The following is a 26,295-nucleotide window of genomic DNA, read 5'->3' on the forward strand; positions in this document are numbered from 1 at the left end:
GTCAAAGCAGTGCATAGCACAAAAACCTTTTTTTTCTCTTTCTTTCTTTCTTTCTTTCTTTCTTTCTTTCTTTTTTTTTTAAACTAGCAAAGGCTAAATCCACCATGCAGTAAAGTGCCGCTTGTAGACTCCTCATTCCCGCCACACTGCAGGTCAGATGCACACGCCAGGAACCCGCCATAGTAGCTCAAACCGGCAGGCTGCCGCTAACTTGAGAGAGACAACTAGGAAGCTGTTTTTAGCTCCGTTTTAGAATCTTTTTTCTCAGGTTTTAGGTGGAAACTCTTGCCAACACGTTGGGCACCATTTGTAGTTAGAGTTTTTCTGTCTGGCCCACAGTCAGGCAGGACAAATCTCTCTCACCTGCCAGTCCCACAAGTCGCTCAGACACAACCAAGTAAGCACACAGAGACTTATATTGTTTACAAACTGTATGGCTGTGGCAGGCTTCTTGTTATCTACTTCTCCTGTCTTAAATTAACCCATTTCTAATAATCTATACTTTGCCATGTGGCTCGTGGCTTACCAGTACCTTACATCTTTCTTGTCATAGTGGCAGCTGGCAGTGTCTCTCTGTCCCAGCCTTCCACCTCTCAGAATTCTCTTCTCTCTTGTCCCACCTATATTTCCTGCCTGGCCACTGGCCAAACAGCATTTTATTTACACAGAGCAATATCCACAGCACCAGGCTGTCCTGGAATTCATGCCTATCCTCCTGTCCTAGCCTCCCAAATGCTAGGATTATAGTACAAATCACCACACTGGACAAGACACTGTTTGGTATTGGAGTTAACTGAACAATTGTCTGTTTACTAAGGAGTCTGGCTGCATTGCATTGCTTGACAATACTAGAAAGCATTCATACTCATTTGAATTTCTCACATTATTTCATGGGTGATTAACTAGCATTTAAATATCACTGACTTGGGTTTCTCAGTCTCCTACCCCCAGCTCTTCTGCTTGCCGTGTTTCCTACAGTCCTTTGAATTTATTTTTGTATTTTAAAAATAATGAATATAATACATTTTTTAAAAAGTTCTTATTTTTGTGTATGCATGTGTGTGAGCACATGTGTGTGGTGGAGCATGTGTGGAGGTCAGAGGACAACTTTCAGCAATCTGTTCTTGCCTTCTGCTGGTAGGTTCTAGGGACTGAACCCAGGTTGTCAGTTTTGGCAGCAAGCCCCTTTACCTGCCGAGTAGAGAAATGAAAAGATACATTCTCCATCTGTCTGCTATTCCCCAGACCATATTAGTGTTAGCATTTAGGCATCTGTACTGGCCTGCCCTTAGGGTCCTTACAGGATACGTCCTCAGCTGCAGTCACTAAGAGCACCCCGTGTGCATTCTCTATGTTCCCTTATAAAAGGAAGGCTTTACCTACTTCTCTCCCTCTCTCTCTTCCCCTTTCTCTTCTTTCACTTCCATCCCCAGGGATGGGTCTCTGCCCCCTTCTCTCCCTTCCACTAAATAAACCTTCCACGTGGGCCCTGTTGTGTGGCATGACTCCTTCCCACCACTTTTTAAAATACACCACTTGCTGCCATGACTTGGAAGGCTCTCCTGGCAGTCTGAGACGTGCTGGAACCCTGGGACTTGGTCCACCCACGACAGCCCTGTAGCATGAATCTTAAATGGTCTTATTAATAAAATCAAAACCTGCGGCCAGTTATTGGGGTGAACGCTGGAAGATCAGAGAAACAGAACAAGCCACAGTTTCCTCACCTCGCCAGTTCCTCAGCTGGTCTTGTTTCCTCAGACTGCAAGCTTCTGTGTCCTCATCCCAATGGCTCTCAGCTGAACTGCTGCTCCAAAGCCTAAAAGCTTAACCAGCCCCTGTTTTCTTTTTGAAGATTTTGAAGTCACTGTTAATCATGGTCATGGTTCCCTTTCGACTTTTTTTTTTTCCCCTCCTCTGTGGTTTGGAGCAATCACAGTCTGATAAATGTCTGTCTCTCATAATCATGAATGTTCTTCCCTAGAAGAGAAAATCTTCACAGCAATTTCTCCCCACCATTTGTCTTGCCAAACGTTTCCAAACTGACCTTTGCTGATACTTTCTTGTAGCACGATGGTCCAGGCAATTCTTCTCTAAGCAATCAGTAAATCCTTTGTCCCTGGTAGCAGCATCACCACAGTCACCAACAGGATGAGAAGAAGCAGGCAACTTGGAGGAGCAGCTGCTGCCTCCATGGTCCCACCACTGTTTGTGGGCCCCGGCCGAAGCTTCTCCATAGCAAGCCTCCTAGGCTGGCCTCAAACTCGGGATCCTCCTGCTTCTGCTTTCTTCAGTAAATCCAACCCGTGTGCACCACCACAACTGGCCGAGTGTAGCTTGGGCCTGAGCTGGGGTTCACAAGGCCACAGGCAAGAGGCTTTTTCATGACTTCATATCACAAACGTTGGGTGCCAGATGTAGCATGAATCTTAAATGGTCTTATTAATAAAATCAAACCTGAGGCCAGTTATTGGGGTGAACGCTGGAAGATCAGAGAAGCAGAACAAGCCACAGTTACCTCACCTTGCCAGTTCCTCAGCTGGTCTTGTTTCCTCAGACTGCAAACTTCTGTGTCCTCATCCAGAATGAATCTCAGCTGAACTGTGTTGCTCCAAAGCCTAAAAGCTTAACCAGCCAAATGCTTCTAGTTTCTGGTTTTTACACCTTATATACCTTTCTACTCTTTCTACACTTTCCTACCTAAGAGATACTGGGACTCTCCATCCAGCACCAACGAATGGAAACGAGGCTTTGTTCTTGAGCACAGTCTTCACCTGGTTTTGCTCAAAGTTCTGGTACCAGGTGACCAGGTATTCAGGCTTTTAGCCCATGGCCCTGCTATTTTTGGATGATGATCCACCGAGCAGCCTGTGCCTTCTTGTTGGTCCTTGCTGAATTTCTGAGATGCTAGAGATTCCAGCTCTTGGACCTTCTCTACCTTACTCATGGAAAATGCGCCTACCTCCATATCTAGCTCCTGACTTAAGGGCTTAACTTATCTGCCTTTGCAGTCAGACTTGGTCCCATGCTCCTTAGACACCAATCAAAATGGTCGCTTACCAGCACCCCATATTCCGGTATTTTACAGGACCTTTGCAGTTTTTGCCAGGGATCTGATAGATGGAAGAAGGCACCCTACTTCCAAGCTTTCTCTTATCAGCTGTGTATGGCATGTTTGTTTGGTGGCATTCCTTGGCAGGGCCTGCCAAAGGTACCCACTTCACACTAGGACCTTATCTGCCTGCTCCATCCGATGGATCTGCTCTCTTCCACTGTAACAAACCTGCTTTCCCATTCATCAACAGCCTGGCCTTCCATTCAATACCAACAATTGGGTCCCTGGATGTGAGACTGGCCTCAGTATTTCTTGTACCAGGCAGTCAGGGAACCAAGAAAGAATTCTCCACTTTCTTTTTCTTTGCTCCAAGACTTGCTTTGTCTGTCTAATCTCTAAATGTCCTGTTTGCTGCAACATGCGAGGTGAATCTGAAATGGAGAAGCCAGCTTCATCTGGCTCAGCACACATCAGTTTTCCCTCTTTTAATTTATTCAACTTCTGTTTAGTGTGTGTGTGTGTGTGTGTGTGTGTGTGTGTGTGTGTGTGTGTGTGATTTGAATTTAACCCTATATGTGTAAATTTAAGCTGGGTTTAATTTTGTGTGTATGTGTATGAACTTGGATCCAACTCTATGTACATGTGCTTGTAACTATTGTTTAGAAAAACATGTTTTAAACAGCAGCTGTGTGGCTTTTCTCCATCTTGGCTGGGGACCCCATCATGATATAAGCAGCTATGTGGCTGGCAGTTAAAGAGGTGTTTTTTGTTTGTTTGTTTTTACTGTGGTTAAAGAGTACACTTCTTAGTCCTAATGAGCTCTCTGTTCATTGTATCTCTTTTTAAACCAAGAAAGCAGCAAGCCTCAAATATTTTGACTGCCCTCAGGAATCAACTACCCGTGTCTCCTGGTAAATGGGATAGAAGGAGGGTGTCAAGGTGATGCTGTGGTGATGGGAAAGGAACGTGTGCTTTAAGGCTTCTTTATGTGAAGATAGGAAAGCTTAAGTGCTGATAAGGAGAAAGTGAATTGAGATGTATAAAAGAATAAAACCTATTCCATTTTTCTCTCTCATGCTATGTTACTGTTTACAACCTTGATATTAATTGATGAAATTCTGATAAGCTATTAATCTAACTCTGGTGGAGTACTAAACACTATACCCCACAACTATAGTATTATAGTAACAAGCTCAGAATTTAAAATTCTTTTTGGTTGCTTTCTAATGTGTCTAAAACCTCTTTTTTTACCTCTTTTTGTAAACTCAAAGTTCTCATGAGCTCCAGGAAGTGGACTTGGATTCACCTCAAACAACACCTTGCCAGGTCCAAGAGGCACCTGACAGTTCCACAGAGCTTGGACAGCGAAGTGAAATAGCCAGCTACCCCAGGACATGGCCAGCACCCTAGTTTTCTTAGGTCCCCCAAAGATGATCGATGCCTGCCCGGGCCAGCAGGAAGCAGTCTTGAGAACACAGCACCCTCATCTCCCACCCCCAATCCCCGTCACCTGCTACCCATTTCTAACTCACCTTTTTGTAATAAACGAAAGGAGGTGTGTTAGCATTCAGGATCTGCACCGGCCTGCCCTTAGGGTCCCGACAGGATGTACCTCAGCAGCAGCCACTAAGAGCACCATGTGTGCATTCCCTCGTTCCTTTATAAAAGGAAGGCTTTGCTTCCCTCTCTCTCTCCCTCCCCCTCTTCCTCTTCCTCTACTCTCGTCCTCCTTCTCTCCCCTCCCCTCAATAAACTTCCATCATGGGCCTTGTTGTATGGTGTGACTCCTTGCTGCCACTTAAAAATACAATAGTGTCTCTAATTTTTCTATCGTTTGTGGAATTTCCTTGTGTGTAATTTTGTCCCATTGCACACACTGCTTTGCACCTCACTTTTCTTTTTACCTAACATCCCTTTATACCATCAAAAATGCCAAACACTCCAAATAAATCTCAAAATAAAAAATTTGAACCTTTATTTTTTGAGACAAGTCTCCCCTGGCCCACATGGAAGGAGAACTGACTCAGTTGTCCTCTGACCATAACAAGCTCATCCTGGCACTTATGCACAGGCAAGTGCTCGCTCTCTCTCTCTCTCTCTCTCTCTCTCTCTCTCTCTCTCCAAATTAAGTAAAATAAAATAAAAGTTAAAGCTCTATAAGCTAGGAGTAGGACTTTATGAGCCTCACCCTTGTCCACAGTTTTGACAGGCTTGACTTTCTGCAGGCCTTGTGCACAGTCACAGCCGCTGGGGTCCTTGTGCACAGTCACAGCCGCTGGGGTCCTTGTGCACAGTCACAGCCTCTGGGGTCCTTGTGCACAGTCACAGCCGCTGGGGTCCTTGTGCACAGTCACAGGTGCTGGGGTCCTTGTGCACAGTCACAGCCGCTGGGGTCCTTGTGCACAGTCACAGGTGCTGGGGTCCTTGTGCACAGTCACAGCTGCTGGGGTCCTTGTGCACAGTCACAGGTGCCGGGGTCCTTGTGCACAGTCACAGCCAGCCGCTGGGGTCCTTGTGCACAGTCACAGGTGCTGGGGTCCTTGTGCACAGTCACAGCCGCTGGGGTCCTTGTGCACAGTCACAGCCGCTGGGGTCCTTGTGCACAGTCACAGGTGCTGGGGTCCTTGTGCACAGTCACAGGTGCTGGGGTCCTTGTGCACAGTCACAGGTGCCGGGGTCCTTGTGCACAGTCACAGCCAGCCGCTGGGGTCCTTGTGCACAGTCACAGCCGCTGGGGTCCTTGTGCACAGTCACAGCCGCTGGGGTCCTTGTGCACAGTCACAGCCTCTGGGGTCCTTGTGCACAGTCACAGCCGCTGGGGTCCTTGTGCACAGTCACAGGTGCTGGGGTCCTTGTGCACAGTCACAGCGCTGGGGTCCTTGTGCACAGTCACAGGTGCTGGGGTCCTTGTGCACAGTCACAGCTGCTGGGGTCCTTGTGCACAGTCACAGGTGCTGGGGTCCTTGTGCACAGTCACAGCCAGCCGCTGGGGTCCTTGTGCACAGTCACAGGTGCTGGGGTCCTTGTGCACAGTCACAGCCGCTGGGGTCCTTGTGTACAGTCACAGCCGCTGGGGTCCTTGTGCACAGTCACAGGTGCTGGGGTCCTTGTGCACAGTCACAGCCGCTGGGGTCCTTGTGCACAGTCACAGCCGCTGGGGTCCTTGTGCACAGTCACAGGTGCTGGGGTCCTTGTGCACAGTCACAGCCTCTGGGGTCCTTGTGCACGGTCACAGCCGCTGGGGTCCTTGTGCACGGTCACAGCCGCTGGGGTCCTTGTGCACGGTCCTGTGGAGGAGCCTAGCTTCACACTGCTCAGGGGAAATGGCAAAGTCTTGCTTGGAGGCCTGAGAGTGGATGATGACAGTGTGCAGACAATGTTCACCATAGCCTCACCACCCATGTTTGCTGTTCTTGTCTAGGGGAGCTAAACCTGTTTCCCTGATCCAGATCTATACCACAAACCCTGTCTCTCTCCTTATCTGTAACAACCCCCACTTCATTATTTGGCTGTATGATAAACATGCTGAGCTTCTGCCGCCCTGCAGCTTTCCCATCTGGGGTCCACCTTACCCCACTTTTTCTGTCTGTTAATCTTTTCTTCGTTTTTCCCATGCTCCCAGTCAGGTCAAGTGCCTTGGCTGTGCACAGCTGCTGCACACTATTTTGCCACAGTCCTCCACTACCACTGGTTCTCACAATCTTCCCACCACATGATGGTCCCTGAGCCTTGGGAGTAGGGGCACTATTGGCAGTGAGTGACCACTGGGGGAGGGAGAGGTCATTCTCTTTGGATGCAGACCCAGATAGGCTGTTCATGTTGCAGTGGATGGCGTTACACTAAGCGGATTCACTTTAATTAAAAAACAAAACAAAATAAAAAAACAAAAAACAACACATGAGCCTGGAGAGATGGCTCAGTGGTTAAGAGCATTGGCTGCTTTCCCAGAAGACCCAGGTTTAATTCCCAGTATCCACATGGCAGCTCACAACTGTAACTCCAGTTGTAGAGCACAGGACACCCTCACACAGACATACATGCAGGACAAACAACAATGCACATAAAAATGGCAAGAGTGGATACAGAAAGAATTGATGGGAAGTAGGGGCAGATTTGATCAAAATACATTATATTCATGTATGAAATTATCAAACAATAAAAAAGTTTGGGAGTTGGACATGGTTACAACTTTGTATCCCAGCTACTCAGGAAACCGAAGCTAGAGGACTGCGAGCCTGGAATCAGCACAGGCTACATAATGAGACATGTCTTGACGGCACACACCACTAATCTCAGCCTAGGAAAGAAAAGCTGGTGGATCTCTGTAAGTTGGAGGCTCTCCTGGTTTACATAGCAAGTCCTAGGCCAGCCAGGCTAGACAGACAGTTTTGGTAACAATGGCAGCACTGCTGTTAGGACCACAAAAATGGTACAACTTCTATAAAAGGTCATTTGCCAATAACTACCAAATTACTGGGTTTTTTTTGTTTTGTTTTTTTCCTCCAGGATTGGGAGTTTGAACTTGAGGTCTTGGACATGGGCATACACTCTACAGCTGAACTAACTAAGCCCCTGATGCTCAAATTATTTTTTATTTTTAAAGTTAATTTAAAAAAATCATCACATTGTGTGTGTGTCTGTGTGTGTGTGCATGTGTATGTCTGTGTGTGTGTGCGTCTGTGTGTGAGTCTGTGTGTGTCTGTGTGTGTGTGTCTGTGTGCGTCTGTGTGTGTGTCTGTGTGTGTGTGTGTGTGTCTGTGTGTGTGTGTGCATCTGTGTGTGTGTGAGTCTGTGTGTGTCTGTGTGTGTGTGTCTGTGTGTCTGTCTGTGTGTGTGCATGTGTATGTCTGTGTGTGTGTGTGTCTGTGTGTGTGAGTCTGTGTCTGTGTGTGTGTGTCTGTGTGTGTGTGGCTTGTGCTACCTCTCAACCCAATTAAATATCCTGCAGCTCTCCACTCTTGGCAGAAGCTCATGTGGCTCAAGCTGCTGTTGAACAACCTCCATAGTGCTGGGATACAGGCTACGTGCTCGGCCATATGATCAATTTTCTATATAGTTCTGGGGATTAAATCAAGGTTCTCTGCATGCTAGGCAAGCAACCTACCAACCGATCTGTGCCTAGCCTGGAAAGTGTTCTTAAGCCTATATTCTGCAAAGTGAAGTAAAAAAAGTGTGTTCTTGGTAATACATTCATGACATTATCATTAACATACTTTTCAGGTATTATGCTCTGGCCTGCATGCCTGCCTTCCTTCCTTCCTTCCTTCCTTCCTTTTTTTTTGAGACTATATAGCCCTGGCTGAGTGGAGCTCACTACAATCTAGGCTGGCCTCACACTCACTGTAATCCACCTGCTTGTGGCTCCTGAGTGCTGAGATTAAAACTGTGTGCTACCATACCCAACAGGACTCTACTTTTGTAGATAAAAACTCACAGAGAAACAGTTTAAAATGATAGAATTTATTTTAATATATGTTTGCACATGTACTATTTTAAAAATAAGCATGTAAATGATAATTATAAAATGTAAGTCAGCCCTAATTCAATATTATCAGAATAAAAGAGCAGGTATAGGAGTCAGGCTAACATTGCTGCACTTGCCCTTTAAAGTCAGAACAACACTTAGTGCATTGCTGTTCATCCTTCCTCAGTGTCATGTTATCATGAATGCCCCTCTTATAACTTACATTCAAGTCATGAAAACCTAACAGTTATTAGATACTAGTAAGTCACTGAACTGAGTAATCTAAAAATACTAGCCTAAATTAAAACCCTGAGGAATTAAAATCTTTTACACAATAGTTTTGGTTAAGTGCAATTGTAAGGACTACTTAATTTAAGGTCATACTTGGTAAGGCAGACTAAAAATAAGATCTATGACAGTTACAATCTAAACTATCTTTAGTTTCTTGCTACAAAGTTGCTTTGTTTCCCCAGGAAGTAGTTCTGCACACCACTGGACCTCTTCACCATCTTCTGCGGCGTATCAGCTTCATCCTCAGGAGTTGACATTTGCGCACTCGGCTGGGATGCTTTAACAATGGCGGCTCGGTTTACGCACCCAAGAACTACATGTCGGAGAGTTCATGTCCATGCTCAACCATGGCTTGCACAAACTGCTTGAAGACTCGATCCATGTAAGTGCATTGCCTAGGCCAGATTCCCTCCAGAAAACCAATATGGCCTCCGTAAGAAGTAAGGACCAGAGCGACATTAGGGTTTTGCTTAGCAGTTTCTATTGGGATAGCTTGAGGAATTGAAGCAGTAAGATGGAGGGGGTTGGTGGTAAAGAGGGGGGGGAGAGAGGTCATTAACATTTTTCATTAGGAAAAGTATATTTTATCATTTCTAATCAGTAGGAACATCATTAAACAAATAAATGGAATAAGTTTGACTAATTTATACCAATCATCTATATTCTTATAATAATCCACATTTGTAGTCTTGTTATTTTTAAAAGAATCAATCTAAGATTTTACATAACCTAAACACATAGGCTGTTTCTTGGCTATAAGACAACTCAGCTGCCAAGGTGCTTGTGTCCTCCTGATAGACTGCGCTGGCTCTCTGGGACCCTCATGGCAGTGCCAGAGCTGACTTGGACCCCCTCACGTGTGCAGTGCCAGAGCTGACTTGGACCCCCTCACATGTGCAGTGCCAGAGCTGACTTGGACCCCCTCACGTGTGCAGTGCCAGAGCTGACTGGGACTCCCTCACGTGTGCAGTGCCAGAGCTGACTCGGACCCCCACACGTGCGTAGTGCCAGAGCTGACTGGGACCCCCACACGTGTGCAGTGCCAGAGCTGACTCGGACCCCCACACGTGCGCAGTGCCAGAGCTGACTGGGACCCCCACACGTGTGCAGTGCCAGAGCTGACTGGGACCTCCACACGTGCGTAGTGCCAGAGCTGACTGGGACCTCCACATGTGTGCTGTGGCAGAGCTGACTGGGACCCCCACATGTGTGCTGTGGCAGAGCTGACTGGGACCCCCACATGTGTGCTGTGGCAGAGCTGACTGGGACCCCCACACGTGTGCTGTGGCACTCACGCTAGTGCATGGATCCTCACACAAACACATACAGAGTATCAGATAAAATAAAATACATATACAGGCTGATTCTTGTTTTGAGAAATTAAAATTAAGCTAACCTTTTTTGTGAGAGTTGTAAATCTAATCTGTGTAATTTTGATTATATGTGAATCTAGATTTCTAAATATGATTGGTAGCTGTACAAAGGACTTAAAATCCCAAATGTGATATGTACAGTAAAAGCAAAAGTTATAAAGATATAAAAAACAAAAAGAAAATTCTGGCCAACAGTAATGAGTGTTTACCTTCTGTTGCTGAGACATTTAAGACAGGATAATTATTTTTTCTATCTTTCTGATTTTCTGTTTACACTCAACAGAAAAGAGAAACTTAAGGGAAAACAGCTCTGAAGCAAAACACAGTAATTCATGAGTAAGGGCAGTGTTTGCACGCCCTCTATCCAGTTAACTTTGAGCAGAAACTTCAAGGGCATGAATTAAAGTTATTTTCTTTTTTCTCCTAGACTTTAGAGTTCAGACAGTGAAAAAATAAAGTGTGTGTGAGTGTGTGTGTGTGTGTGTGTGTGTGTGTATGTGTGTGTGTGTACATACATGCGCACGTGTGCACAAGTGCATGGGCACATGTCCCAAAGACTAACCAGGGACCTCATGAGTGCTCAACCTAAGCTCACTCACTGGGCTCCACCCCAGAACTCTGAGTGTCTAACCCTGACTGCTACAGTCATCTCAGAACAAAGGGTCTACTACACTGCAGTCATGTGAATGATGGTGGCTGCTTGTTCCCTTGGGCTGCGGACAATTGTCTACTATGTGGTAAGACTATTTTAAGGGCCTGGGAAAAAATAGGAAATAATTGAGTTCAAACTTCACCCTAGTGTGTCAGGTTAAATGTTGGGAATCTCTTGTTTGTAGCTGAGGCAGCAAAGGATAAGAATGGGTGGAGAAACATCAGACCTTATCCAGGGGAATTATGGGAAGCAACCTTGTAATAGATACTACAGCCTGCTTCATTTTCTCATCTATAATGTGCCAGATGTTGAAAATCACCTCTGGAAGATCTGACCTCCCAGGGAAATGACGGTTGATCTAAAATATTTGTGTATGTTGGGATGTAAAATATTTGTGTATGTTGGGAGTTAGTGGTGACTGAACTCAGGGCCCCAAATGTGCCAGGTAAGCACCCTACAATGAGCTCCAGCTCAACCCCAAATAAATGTTTTTAATTAAGTATTTGGAGAAAATGTTTAAAAGATTTTTTTCTTGAGGTCCTGGAGAGATGACTCAGTGGTTAAGAGCACTGGTTGATCTTCTAGTGGCAGCTCACAACCATCTGTAACTCTAGTTCCAGGAGCTAAGACCTCCTCTTCTGGCCTCTGTGGGTACCAGGTCCAGACACACAAGCAAAACACGCAAACACATTAAAGTTTCAAAACTGATTTCAGAAGATTTTTTTCAGTCAGGCATGGTGGCTCACACCTGACATACCAGAACACAGGGGTGGAGTCAGGAAGATCAAGAGTTCCAGGGAAGCCTGGGCTACACAATGACATCCTGTGTTGACAACAGCAAAAGAATAACCATCCTTCAACCTTCACACAACAGTTAGAGGTCAAGCCTTCTGATACGGAAGTTTGTAAGATTACTTTCAATAAACAAACATGTATGTTTACTGCTGTTCTTTTTCATTTATTTTTTAAATCAAGAGGCTTTTTTTTTTTTTTTTTTTTTTTTTTGAGACAGGGTTTCTCTGTGTAGCTTTGCACCTTTCCTGGAACTCACTCTGTAGCCCAGGCCTGCCTCTGCCTCCCAAGGCCTGTGGAGGTTATTACTTTAAATTATGTACACACGAGTAAAGTGCCTGTGGAGGCCAGAAGATGGTGCTAGATCTGGAGTTCCAGGTGACTTTGAGTTGCCTGATATGCTGGGAACTGAACCAGGGTCCTCGACAAGAGCAATATATGCTCCCAACCACCAAGCCATCTCTCTTGCCCAATTGCTATTCTTAAATTAAGAGAGTATGAAAGTTAATTTTGGGATAATTTTCTTCCTTTACTGTATCAGGAGAAAAAAAAACAACTAGACTGTTTTCCTTTACAAGTAAACTTTTGGCACAAATTTGCTTCCAGCATAGAAATACTCAAGGACATTGTGTTTCTAAGGTCTCAAGTCCTCTTCCACGTTAAAGGGGGAGAAAAACTCCAACTCCTTTTATTTTGGAATGCCAGGAAAAAGGGCAAACAATGCCAGTGCTCTCCCCAGGCAAAGATGCTGGAGCACTGTCTGTTTAAAGGCATTTGAGAGGACACACAATCAGTTCTAACTGGACCTGAGTCTCTGACAGCAGACAGGATCCTGAAAGCACTGACCCTGGGGTCTGAAACACTTGGATACTAAGTTATAAAGCTAACTTTTTTTTTTTTTTTTGGTTTTTCGAGACAGGGTTTCTCTGTGTAGCTTTGCGCCTTTCCTGGATCTCACTTGGTAGCCCAGGCTGGCCTCAAACTCACAGAGATTCGCCTGGCTCTGTCTCCCGAGTGCTGGGATTAAAGGCGTGCGCCACCACCGCCTGGCTAAAGCTAATTTTTGTTTGCTGGTTTTTATGTTTGAGATAAATGTCTTCCTGCCCAGGCTGCTCTTCAGCTTGTTAAAGTTCAGGCCAGCCTCAAACTCATTTCTTCTTCTTGCGTCAGTGTCTAAATCGCTGGGATTATAGGTGTGGAGCTCCATGCCAGGAAGCATTTTAATTAAAAAAAAATCATAATAGAAGATAATGTATAACTGTTATATTTTTATTACCATAGTTCCTTGAAAAGAACACTATTTTAAAAGCTAACCTGGGAACTGGGGAGATGACTTGGCAGTTGTTGCTCTCCCAAAGGATCCAGTTTCAGTTCCCAGCACCTATGTCTGGTGGCTCACAACAATCTGTAACTCTAGCTCCAGGGCATCTGTTGTCCTCTTCTGGCCTCTGGGGCCACTGACACACACATGGCATATACTCACAGATATACACAGAAATGAAACTAAAAGACAGGTCTTTGAAAAAAAAGTTAATTCACACCAAAGAGTGTAGACTGATGGTATTCTTACCATGGCTGGGTGAGAAAACATCATCCACAGCATTCAGGCACAACACTGGGATTCCCACTGACTTCAGTCTGCGGTTTGGACTGGCATCCATGTAATAATCATCAATTGTTCGGTATCCAAACATGACTGAGGTGAATCGTTTATCAAACTCTCTAATAGACTTAGCCTGAAAAGCAAATCCAGACTGAATCTACTCTTAGAGTCACAAGAGGAAATAAAAATATTAGGAAAAGCTACCCCTTACCTTCATGACCTGGTCCATGTCAATTTGTTTGACAAACATATGCTGGTGCCTAAAACAAAAGAAATTTCAAACTAAAAATTAAGATCATCTCTACTTCAGCCATATCTAAAATATATAAGAGTAGGTAATTAAACAGCTTAGCACAGGGTACTAAAATCGTATCTGCTGGACCAGTGAGATGGCTCAGTGGCTAAGGACACAGGCTGTCAAGCCTGATGGCCTGAGTTCACTTCTGCCCACATGGTAGAAAGACAATTTCTTTACACGAACTGTTCTTTGACCTATACAGCACACTGCCCACATGAAGTAAGTTAATAAAAGTGTAATGAAAATATTCTACGTTTGCTTAACCTCTCCCCCCTCTCTCTCATACTATGGTGCACATGTTTGGTTAGAGGACAGTTTTGGTGCAAGTTCCCATTTTCTCACCAGGGTGATCAATATATATCCATCTTTTGGCAGTGACAGAGATTGAATTTAGCACCTGGAACATGACGCCCATATGTTGTAACGCTGAGCTACATCCTTAGGTCCTCAACTAATACTTCATTCCAAATGATTCTTCATTTTTCTTGCTACTGTTCCCATTTCAGTGACAGTGCCAGTGATGCTATAATAATGACACAATGATTGTGTGGTATTTTTAGCATTAAATCATTAAACCATGTTTATATTTGTCAATTCATTTTAAAATGTATGGTAGGGCTCTAGTTGGGGCTGTAGAGGTTGAGTATGTGCCCAGCATGTTTGAGATCCTGGACTCAGTCCCCAGCACTGAACATACAAATGAATAGTAACGGCCGTTAAAGGAATAAAGCAGAAACATCTTGATGCTCTGAGCTACCATGCAGGTTTTCACTGTTAGAAGATGAACAACTCCAGAAAAACAGATGCAAAGACATTATTTTGAAAATATGAGAACCATGAGCTATGAATATATAAGACAGAAATAGAACTGTATTCTATTTCTTTCTTGTTTTGAGTACATTTTCTTAAAATAAAAAAAAATCATTTAATTTGTGTTCATGTGTGTATGCCACAGTGTGTGTGTGTGTGTGTGTGTGTGTGTGTGTGTGTGTGTGTATAGCTCAAGAGGGAATCTGTTCTCTCCTTCACCATAAGAGTCACAGGGATTAAACTCTGGTTGTCAGGCTTGGTGGCAGGCACCTTTACCCACCAAACCATCTTGCCAATTCACATTCTCCCATTTCTAAAACACACCACACTTGTAAGAACATGCTTAAAAAGCTATATTATTCAACATGTGATAGGGGAATGTCTTTCTGTATGCTGTGAAAATATGTTGCTCTGATTGGTTGATAAATAAAGCCGTTTGTCTTATTGCAAGGCAGCTTAGGGCAGGCGGAAAATCCATACATACAGAGAGAGAGAAAGAGCAGAGGAGCCGCTGCCAGCCATGGCCATAAGAAGCAAGATGTAAAAGTACCAGTAAGCCACAAGCCACGTGGCAAAGTACAGATTTATAGAAATGGGTTAATTTAAGATATAAGAACTAGATAGTAAGAAGCCTGCCATGGTCATAGTTTAAAAATAATATAAGCCTGTGTGTGTTTATTTGGGACAGAGCAGCTGCAGGACTGGCAGGTGAGAGAGATTTGTCCTGACTGTGAGTTAGGAGGAACACAGGAAACTTGGAAAACTTTCAGCTACAAACATGAAACACTCCTTTTTTTTTTTTTTTTTTTTTTTGAGACAGGGTCTCTCTCTATGCAGCTCAAACTGTCCTGGAGCTCACTATTTGGATCAGGTTGGCTTTGAACTCAGAGATATGCCTGCCTCTGCCTCCTGAGTGCTAGGATCAAAGGGGTGAGCCACCATACCTAACTATACAGGACATTCTTAACACATTACCTGAGGAAGAATTAGGTTTGGAAAAGGCTAACAACCAGAAAATCTAAGGAAACAGCCCAAACATATCACCAAATACACTCTGCACTAATGTTGTAGTTTTCAGAATAATTTAGAATAGCAACCTTCAATGCAGGGGTGGGGTACAAACAGAAAGAATGCATTATGCCTATTTTTCTTCAAGACAGGGCTTCTCTGTGTAACAGTCCTCGCTGTCCTAGAACTCATTTTGTAGAACAGGCTGGCCTCAAATTCACAGAGTAAAGGTGTGCACCACCACCACCCAGATGCATTATGACTTTTGTCGATATTTTTACCTTATAATTTTTGGTATGCATTCATAACATAGAGAATATCTTAGTACAGTAATAAATTTATTATATAAACAAATACACATATACTGGTAGTGTTACACTTTAAAATTTCACACTGCTGAGTCATGTAATCTAAATTGTTTAGTAACAAAGGCTTTAAATATGACTTACTTCTTAACTGAAGACTGGAGGCAAGTTGTCAGGTAATAATTAAAAAGCAGCCAGTTTAGTGGTTTCTCCAATGACTCTGAGCAGGCGAAAGTATTCCAGCCAACTGAAAATGTTGCAGCTGCCATCAAAGGAGTTTTGGACCCAATTTTGCCCAAGTAATTTAGAAGCAGCATTCTAAAATGGCAAGAAACAAGATTTTGACTGGTTACATCTCTCAAAAGTCCCTTTCTAACTGTACATGTCACAGGACAAGGCAGACACCAGCAAGTAACCAATGCTTGCTTATTAGTCTCTTTTTCTTTGTGAGATAAGGTCTCAGACAGCCCAGGACCACCTCTGAACACTCAACTCTGTAGGATGACCTGGACTGCCTCAGCCTCTCAAGAGCCGGGTCTGTGCCATCATCGGTGACCACTGCTGAAGTCCTGTGCACTGGAAGGGTGTCTTTGTTCTTTCCTCATAGCCATCGTCTCTGGAACATTTTACATTTATCTGTGCACATGCACAGGGTATGAATGGAGGTCAGAGGGCAACCTGCTAGACTCAGTTCTCACCTCCCATCATGTGGGCCCAGGGGTGGAACTCAGGTCAGAAGTTGGTGGCCAGTACCTTTATCCACTGAGACATTTCACCTGCCCATGTTCATATTTGTATAAAAGTATTTTTTTTCCTTCCTGAAACAGGGTCATACAATCTCCCATTTCTGCTTCTTGAGTCCTTGGGGGATAAGTGTACAGCCCCATGCCTGGCCCATATACTTACTTACAATGCATTTGACCAAACTGTGAGACAATTTGTTTCTATGTTTCCTTTTATGGAGTAAATCAAACCATAAGAGCATGAAAGATATTTACTGTGTGGTTCTCAAACGCAGCTGTGCACTGGGATCACAGGGACTATGTGAACTATTGGTGTCTGGATCTCACGCCCTGAGTCTATTGGTCTGGGTGGTTGGTCACCCTCTGTGCCTATGCACCTTGCATCCCTCAGTGAGTCTCCAAAGCACTCTACAGTCCACTGTTAGACTGAGCTGTGGCAGAGCATTTGGCCCCTAAAGTTACTGAACCTCTCTTCCTTCCTCTGTTTCTTTTATTCTATCAATTTCTTCAATTCTAGCCAAGCTCCATTTGGATAAGAGGGACAAGAGTTGAGTCTGAGTTAGCACTCAATGGCTCAAAGTAAGAAAGGTAATGCCACCTCCCATTCTATCTTCCGTATATAGCTTCTTCAACAGACTAGGCTCTGAAGCAGGAGAATGGATAAAATACTTCCTTGTTACCTTTTACAACTCAAATGGTTTACAAGGACAGGAGTTTTTGTTTGTTTGTTTTTTGAGTCAGGGTTTCTCTGTGTAGCCCTGGCTGTCCTGAAACTCACTCTGTAAATCAGGCTAGCCTTGAACTCATAGAGATCCAATTGCCTCTGCTTCCCAAGTGCCGGGATTAAAGGTGTATGCCACCACTGCCCAGCTTAAGAGCAGGAAATTTGTATGAAAAGTGGACATCTGGCTTTTGAAAATAATTTTTTTTTTTACCTTTTAGAGCTTTATTGGGAGAGAGAGAGAGAGAGAGAGAGAGAGAGAGAGAGAGAGAGAGAGAGAGAGAGACTGCGCGGAGGGAAGAGAGCGGGAAGAGAAAAGGGCGAAAATAATTTTTTTGAAACAATTTTAAAATAATATTTATTTAGTGTGTGTGTACATGTATGTACATTCTATAGCAAGTTTGTGGAGGCCAGAGAACAATTTGAGTGAGTCAGTTCCTTCCTTCTATGTAGATCACAGGATAAAACTCAGTTCCTCATGCATGGCAGCAAGTGCCCTTGTCTACTGTCTTACCAGTTCTGAAACCGACTGCTCTTTTTTTTTGAGACTATATTTCACTGTTTTTAGCTGAGGCTGGCTTGGAACTTGTAACCCTCCTGCCTTAGCCTCCAGGAATGCTAGAATTACAGATACGTTCCATCACATGCAATTTGAAAACGACCCTTTATGCCGGGCAGTGGTGGCGCACACCTGTAATCCCAGCACTTGGGAGGCAGAGCCAGGTGGATCTCTGTGAGTTTGAGGCCAGCCTGGGCTACCAAGTGAGCTCCAGGAAAGGCGCAAAGCTACACAGAGAGACCCTGTCTCGAAAAACCAAAAAGAAAACAACCCTTTATAATGACTTGCACACAGTGCTGTGGTCACTAACCATTTGAAGGATGCTTCTGTCATGAGAAGAATTCATCCTAGGGTTCCCATATAGTAATCTGACACTTCAACTAGAGGTCAGACAGTGGCCAGAGGCTGGTAAAGTACGCAAACCACAACAGCTGGAAAGGATGTAAAGCAGAAAGACCCTGAAATAGGCACCGCCAAATCTTTAGAGGCAATTCAGAAGTGATAGAATGTCAAGATGCTACCTCAAAAGGTTATTTTACATGGAAAGAAGGCCCCCATTTGCTCACCAGTGGTGGTGGGGGCAAACACTACAGGAGGTCTAGATAGAGAAAGAACTCATGGATGAAAGGATTTAAACACCAAAGAATAGATTTTATTTGGCATCTGTATTTCAAACTATATAATTAAATAGCAGACACAATTGGGGAAATGTGAACACTCAATACTCACTGATACTTAAGAATACTGCTAATCTTGTTCAGGTATGTAAGAGTACTGGGCCTTTTTGAAAAAAGACATAGGTCTTCCATTTAGAGCTACCAACTGAAATATTAATATAATGACTTTCTTCTGTGTGCTCCACTCCAAGAGGTGCTGTGATACAAAGTTGATGCACTGTATAGAAAAAGCAAGATCCCACCCCGTCTCCTTGCTCCAAAATCCACGTACCGATTGTCCTGCAATAGGGGCTTTATCAGACACTAAGGTGAGAAGAACAGATTCCATACTTACTGGCTCACAGCCAAAAGGCCAAGAAGTGATTCAACCAATTGATTTATTATTCTGAGGAGCTAGGAATTGAACCCAGGGCCTCCCATGTTTTAAACATGTGATCTACTTAGTACCATTTGAAATAATAATAAAATGATTATGAGGTTTGGTTAATAGTAATTGGAGTTGGGAATAAACTAGAGAAGTGTGTGATATTGATAAAACAAGATTACCCATGAGTTGATAATTACTGAAGCTGGGGGATGACTGTATGCAGGGAATATTCTTATTTTCCATTTCATGTGTTTGGAATTTTCTATTCATTTAAAAAGTATTTACCAACTCACTGGGAGAGCAGAATCTGGGTCTAGAGCTGCAGAGTTTCTTGACTTAACTCAGTTCTGGCTCACAGCCCACACTTGGCCCCAGGCACTGCAGGCACTGGGATGACCCCAGTCCATGGCTCACTGGGCTTAAAACTCTTGCTTAGATTCTGCTTTTCTCAGCTGCATTTCAAAAAAGAAAGAAGGAAAGAAAGTAAGTGTACCCACTTGGGAACGTGTCACAGTGCTAGGCAACTAGAAGGTGTGACTCCTTCAAATAATTCACAAGACATTAATATTCAGCCAGCTGGAAAAGCTAATCTAACGGCCAGGCCCGGCCTTTGGGCACTGAGGCTTCAATGCTGGATGAATAGGCCTTTCCCAAGAGCTTCTGAATTGACAGTTGGGGCCTCTTTATGTAAGGGCTAGTTTTGAAAAAAAAGTCATGGATTTATATGATTAAGGGAAAAGTTCAGCTTTCACTGTCTTTTCAGGTTCAGTCTGTGGCTGAAGGAAAGAGGCTAAAATATGTCCATTAAGTACAACCCGGAGTCTCTGCTGTTTCCATGCTGAGTCAGAGAGTTCCTTCTTTACTGGGTCAAGTCAGACCTTCCATGCTAATGTAAGGGATGGATTCTCTATCAGAATCTAAAAAGCTCTGGTCAGCACCTCCTCGGCAGGGCCTATTGTCCATGTCCACCTTTTGCTTTCCAGCATGTATATTCTCTTAAGATGTTCTGAAAACTGAGATGGTAGATACATCCAGAATAAAGTTTAAAAAAATTCTATTTTCAATGTTGACTGGCTTTTAAAAAGAGGATAAAAAAAAAGAGTAATTTAATTTTATTTTATGTATATAAGTGTTTGCCTGCATATATGTCTGTGAACCATGTATGTGCAGTGCCCATGGAGGCCACAAGAGCTCACTTAGGATCCCTTGGAACTGGAGTTATATATAGATGTTGTGAGCTACCATCTGGGTGCTGGAACTGAACCTGGGTTCTTAAGAACAGCATGTGTTCTTAATTGCTGAGACATCTCTCCAGCTCCCCATAATCAGCTTTTAAAATAAAGACAAATGGTCATTTAGTGTGCCTAAGTACCAAAATGTAGAATAAAATATATGGTAAAATATTCTAATGAAAAGGAGATAATTAGCATTAATCTTATAGGGTCTGGTAGGGGGAAATGTCTATAGTTATATATGTCTATTTTTTGATAATTTATTCTGCAGATAGGAAAAACAAAGATTTGCAAAAGAGAATTTTTCAGTAGATAAACTTTAGAAAAATGAAATACAATAGCTTGGGATAAAGGTATGGGGCTCAGTGGTAAAGTGTCTGCCTAACATGCATTGATCCTAGCTTCAATCCCCAGCACTATAAAACATACATTAATTAATTAAATTAAAAAATAAGTTTGGACAATGGTTAGGGGGTCTAAAGTCCAGGAAAATACTAGGTAATAACTTTTAGATTTCTTTAAGTTCACTTTCTTTCTCTCCCTCCCCTCCCCCACTAATCAGAGATCACTCAAATCTAAGTGTGGCAAGAGAGAGTTCCAAAAAGGGGCTGGAGATACTCCACCATGAAGCCCTTGCTGTCTTCTCAGAGGACCTGAGTTCAGCCCAGCACTCATAGCAAGCTGCTCACAAACACTTGTGACTCCAGCTGCAGGGGTCCAATACCATCTTCTGGCCTTCTCCGGCACCCCACCCCCAGCATGGCATATACATATACAGACAAACACATAAACATAAATAAAAATAAATCTTCAAAAGTTCCAAACAAACCCCAATGAAAGGGTACGTGCACAAGCCATCTTAGCTTAACAGCATCTGGAGTGGGACACTAACAAAATTAAGTTTATTTGATTGCTCTCCAAAGGGACTCATTGTACCCTTTGCATTACAAAAGCCAGGAAAATACTGAAACTGGTCTGAGCTGATTCCTTCCTGCCTTCCTTCAGCCACAAGTGAGAGTCATTCAGAGTCAAGTGTTGAGCTAGTTTGTAGTCCTCCTAGAGAGAGCTGTGAGGACTGCTCCCTTTGCTTGTTGTAGTGCCCTGAGAGAGAAAGAGAGAGAGTGCCAGCCTTGAGGACTGCTCCCTCCCCACACTGTAGAATGAGAAGTCCTTACCCTCCCATTGACACGCCTGCTGCCAGAAACGGGGCCAAAGGGTACAGGCTGTGGACGTGCTGGATGACCGTCTCCAAGTCTTCAGTGTTTGCACAGCAGTAAGTCCGTGGTGTCTAGACAGGAGGGCATTATTGTTAAAATATGGGGAGAATGATTTGTACAGAGTAGAAAGGTTTAGTTAAAAAAAAAAAAAAAAAAAAGCAAGGCCGGACGGTTGTGGTGCACACCTTTAATCCCAGCACTCGGGAGGCAGAGGCAGGTGGATCTCTGTGAGTTTGAGGCCAGCCTGGGCTACAGAGTGAGATCTAGGAAAAGCTTCAAAACTACACAGAGAAACCTTGTCTCAAAACAAACAAACAAACACAAAAAACAAACAAGCAAGAAGTGTCATAAATATAAAAAATAACCTTGCGAGGGGTGAGGGTGGGTGGCAGCTGCAGAGGCAGACACCGTGCACACCTTTAATTCCAGCACTCAGGAGGCAGAGGCAGGCAGATCTCTGAGTTCGAGGCCAGCCTGATATACAGAATGAGTTCCAGGACAGCCAGGGTTACAGAGAGAAACCCTGTCTCAAAAAACAAAAACAGCAGCAACAACAACAACAAAATAATCTTGGTTTGTACATATCATTAATAATAATATGCTCATATCTTCTAACACATCTGTCACTTAAAATCAACATGATCTGGTAGCACACTAAGAAAAAGACCTTCAACGTGCAAGGAAAGCTTGGTATGAGTGGGACCAGCCCAGTGTAAATACCTTCAATTAAAACAGGAGCAAACACGCAGATGTGTGAGAAAATACAGGGAAGTACATTATATAGAAAATAATCATGTATGCTCCCTAAAAGGCAAAATAATTCTTTATTTTTTAAAAAAAAGGCCAAGCAAGCAAACAAGATTTTCTAATAATGCTATAGAAGGTTAAATTCCAGGGCATTTGGGTGTCTAATCCTAGCATGTGGGAGGCATGTTTAGTGGCCCTCTGTGAGCTCCAGGCCAGCCTGAGCGAGACCCTGTCTGGGGGAGGGAGCTACACTGCTGCTAGTTTCTCACCAGGGAACTATTTCCTCCACCCTGAGTGCTGTCTGCCCAATGAAGAAGTGAGGCTTCCAAACGCCGCCTCTATCTAGACAATGCAATATAAATTCGACTTACTAAATATTTTCTATTATGATACTGTATCCATTTAGTCCCAGCTGTGCAGTGTAGCTTCTAATACTGAATCAGGCCACCTAAAATTTTAGTTTTCTGTCTGGAAATTAGAATATTTAATTTTATAGTTCCTCACTCAAGGCCTAGTGATCTGTATGCAATTATTTAATGATTCTATTTAAGGCAACTCTGATTCTTGTGTGGCTATGCCTACCAGAAGGAGTAGTTCTTAGAACAGGACTAATTGTGTTCTTCAATCCATCTCTACAGTGTGATCTGTTTTAAAATCACACCTATCCCCTGTCCAGTTCCTACTGAACTGCCCACATTATTCCTAAGAAAACTGATTTTAGTTTTAGAATATAAATTTATCAAGGAGTCAGCAAAGAAAAAGTATAAAAAAAACCAGCATTCCAATGTACAGTTGTTCCTCTTGTTACTGATGGATGTACAAAAATGACCAAGTGTCAAAATTTGCCTGGAAGCATATTACTTTTTTAAAAAACAATTAACCATGAAATAAAAAGCCCCAGTAAATAGCCCCATCAGCCCCCTGGAGACCAGGGTGACCTGTGTGCCCTCCTGTCATGGCCCCAGATGGGAACAGTGCATGCTTTTGTAGTCGTCCGCATAAGGCACAGGGCACCCATGATTCTGGGCATGCTTTAGAGCAGGTTAGCCAGCCAGATCTTTCCAGTGCAGAATCCTAAGAGGCACATCTCAAGTTTTCCATGGCTGGGCTTTGGAGTACATGAATGATCCTGGGCTGGGAAGCCTGCCGCCAGCAAACCATGTGACACCCAATGAAGACAGATGGAGTTCATGGTCAGGGTGTTCCAGCCTTCTCAGAGGATCCCAGGTGTGCGGCCAGGGCTAGGGACTACCGTTCTAAGAGGGAAGACGCAGAGTGATAGCCGCACCAAGAGAAGGAGCCCGCAGTGACAACAGGAGAGGCACCTCTAGCTGGTGGAGTGTCCGTGTCTGGGGCTCCTGTGGTCCGAGGGCTGTCCTAAGTGTCTCGGACCTTATAGGCTAATGGGCTCATGCTAAGCACTCATCAAACAGGAGCTAAGCTATTATTATTTCTAAAACCACTCAATCATTTAAGTCTGTCTTTCTCTTTGCTTTTGAGTAGGAAAGGGTTTATTTCAACTTATCCTTCCAGATTACAGTCCATCACCTGCTGTGGGATGTCTTTCTGTATGCTGTGAATATATGTTGCTCTGATTTGTTGATAAATAAAACTGCACTGGCCAATGGCAAGGCAGCTTAGAGGCAGGTGGAAATCAAGCAGACAGACAGGAAGAGAAAGGAAAGGCAGGAAGACACCAGCCTGACACCCGAGGATCAACATACCAGCAGACGGGTAAGCCACAGAACATGTGGCAACATATAGATTAATAGAAATGGTCTGAGTTTAGTTATGAGAGCTAGCTAGCAAGAAAATTGAGCCATAGGCCATGGTCATGCAATTCATAATTAATATAAGCCTCTGTGTGTTTACTTGGGGGACGTGAGTGGGAAAGATCTGTCTGGACCCTGGCTAGCCAGGACACAGGAAAACTTTCAACTATAATCACCTAAGGAAATCAGGGCAGGAACTCAAGCAAGAGCTGAGTGAAGCAGAACCTATGAAAGAAAGCTGCTTCCTGGCTCACGTTCAGCTGCCTTTCTTACACAGCTCAGGCTTACTTGTCTAGGGATAGTACCAGCTAGTAATAGACTCTTCTAAAAAAAAAAAAATTAATGAAATGATTCCTAATCTATACTCATAGATCAGTGCCTTATCCAGTGATCATCAGAGAGGCTTCCTCCAGTAGCAGATAGGAACAGTTGCAGAGACCCACACTCAGACATTATGCAGACAGAACCCCTTGGAAAAGGGCGAGGAAAAACAGTTGGAATCAGAGGGGGTGGAGGACACCAGAACACGGCCCACAGAATCAACTAGGCAGAGATCACATGAGCTCAAAGAAATGGCAAGCACAGGGCCTTGCCTGGGTCTGCACTAGGTCCTCTGTGTGTGTTACAGCTGTTAGCTAGGTGTTCTGTGGGACTCCTGACAGTGGAGCCAGTGTGTTTCTGGCTTTTGGAACTCTTTTCCTCCTAGTGGGTTGCCTTGTCTTACTGTATCTTGTTTTGTCCTGTTTGGCTTTGTCTTTTGGAGGCCTGCTCTTTTCTGAAAAGGAAACTGAGGGGGAGTGGATTTGGGGTACAGGAATTGTTAGGGGGAGCTGGGAGAAGTGGAGGGAGGGGAAACTTTGTTTGGGATATATTGTATGAGAGAGAAGAATCTATGTTCAGTAAAAAATTACCAAAAAAAGAAGAAAAAGAAAAAGATATCAAGAAAATGCCCCACAATTTGCCTTCAGGCCAAACTGGTACAGCATCTAGATTCATGGACTGTGCAGAACAGTGTGAGCAGCCCAGTGTGAGCGTCAAGTGCCTGCCTGGGGAGCACATCTGTCAGCTCAATCATGACCAGCTGCACTGTCCTCTGCAACTTGTTCTTCTCCCTCAGGCCAAATCCTTTCTAGAAGCCTCCTTCTAGCTCTTGTTTTTTTTTTTTTGTTGTTGTTGTTGTTTTTTTTTAAATTAAAAAAATTAGGTTGGGGAGCTATCATTCCAAGGTTAATTTAGGAAGTGATGGGTAGTAATACAGAGTTGGTAGGCAATGCAGACTCCTGCAGGGAAGCACTGAGCAAACTCAGCAAGGCTCAGTGGGTTCTCACTTCCTCAGAGGAAGGCCCTGGCTGTTCCTCATCCCTGCAGGACTGAGAAGAAAGAAGGACAATATGGTGGAAACATCTACCTCCTGACCCTTGCAGAAGCCATGCACCCTGTGCATCCCAAGTGTATCTCTGACCCCTTCTAGAAAGGCCTTGACTTCTACGGCTTTCTCCTGTCCTAGGAAAACTGCTTACCTAAATACCATTTCACCGTTGCCAGGTTTTCTGGGGTAATTTCAGTTAGAGACAGTCCCTTCCAGTTTGATCTTTGCTGACTCATCTTTTGTTCTTTTTTTTATGCCTACCTAAGGTCTTTCTTACTCTGGGGCTCAGCCACACTAAAATCCTTTCTGAAACAAGGAGAAGCATAAATAAACACAAAACTTCCTTTTCACTTGAAACAGAAACCGCTCACGGCTCTATGACAGAAAGAAGGAATACCAAGGGCTCTAAATGCCGAAGGTAGACCTCACCAGTACTGGCATCTTCCTTTGTGATCTACTCGAGTAATTCTCAAGATGTTGGACGGACGACTAGCACGCAACCAGAAGTAATCCTTTGGACATACTATTTTACTAATTGTCTAAAATACAGTTATAAATACTTAAAAAGTATTATAATTGATATGTTAACACATTGTGAGGCATTGCTGTGACAGACCTGACCACGTTTTTTGTGGAGGAGTGTAAAATGACTTTGGAATTTTAAGCAAAAAAAGCCATTGAGTGTTCAATGCTTGGTGAGCTGTTTTGTATGAGCTTAGAAGGAAAGACTGTGGAGGGCTTGTGCAGTTTCAGAGGGAAGTTTAAAGACTCTATCAGGGCATTTGTTATTTTTGAATTAAGATTCTGTGGTTCTGGTTAGCTGGAGTTGAAGAATCAGCTGTGATTAACAAGTTACCAGAACTACTAAAGTGAAACCTTTGCTTTGCTGGGATGTTCTATGCTGGTTGGCTGGAGCTGAGAAATTTGAGGTGATTAAGAAGAGGCCAGCATCACTGAGGTGAAATATTCTGGGAAGTGTAAACCAACCCTTTCCTACCCATTGCTTTTGGTCATGGTGTTTTGTTGCAGCAGCAGAAATCTAACTAAGACACATATACTGATTAATTATAATTGAATATATCCTTCTTGTGCCCTAATGATATAATGAGTTAACACAGTAGCAATTAAGCCTTGGATGGTAAAACTCTTTAATTTTACAAAAAAAATTTGTATTTATAATTCCATGTGAACTTCAAATATTCTTGTGAAATAGCATGTATTTATTATTATTGTTTTTTGCTAA

At 43.6% G+C, this 26,295-nt stretch overlaps 1 protein-coding gene across 1 annotated transcript in view; it reads right to left on the reverse strand.

Annotated features, from left to right (window-relative positions):
- Positions 1-8,496: 8,496 nt before the first annotated feature.
- Abhd3 (abhydrolase domain containing 3, phospholipase) overlaps positions 8,497-26,295 on the reverse strand; it is a 45,159-nt gene continuing 27,360 nt past the window's right edge. Inside the window, exons 5-9 of the mRNA XM_036205099.1 lie at positions 21,123-21,235; positions 15,793-15,966; positions 13,439-13,487; positions 13,195-13,360; positions 8,497-9,299 (exon numbers count right to left, since the gene is read on the reverse strand). Of these exons, the coding sequence (XP_036060992.1) occupies positions 9,121-9,299; positions 13,195-13,360; positions 13,439-13,487; positions 15,793-15,966; positions 21,123-21,235 (681 nt within the window). The 3' untranslated portion in view covers positions 8,497-9,120. The remainder of the gene's footprint in view (positions 9,300-13,194; positions 13,361-13,438; positions 13,488-15,792; positions 15,967-21,122; positions 21,236-26,295) is intronic.

The sequence above is a fragment of the Onychomys torridus genome, chromosome 13 (assembly GCF_903995425.1).
Source record: "Onychomys torridus chromosome 13, mOncTor1.1, whole genome shotgun sequence".
Classification (NCBI taxonomy): Eukaryota; Metazoa; Chordata; class Mammalia; order Rodentia; family Cricetidae; genus Onychomys; species Onychomys torridus.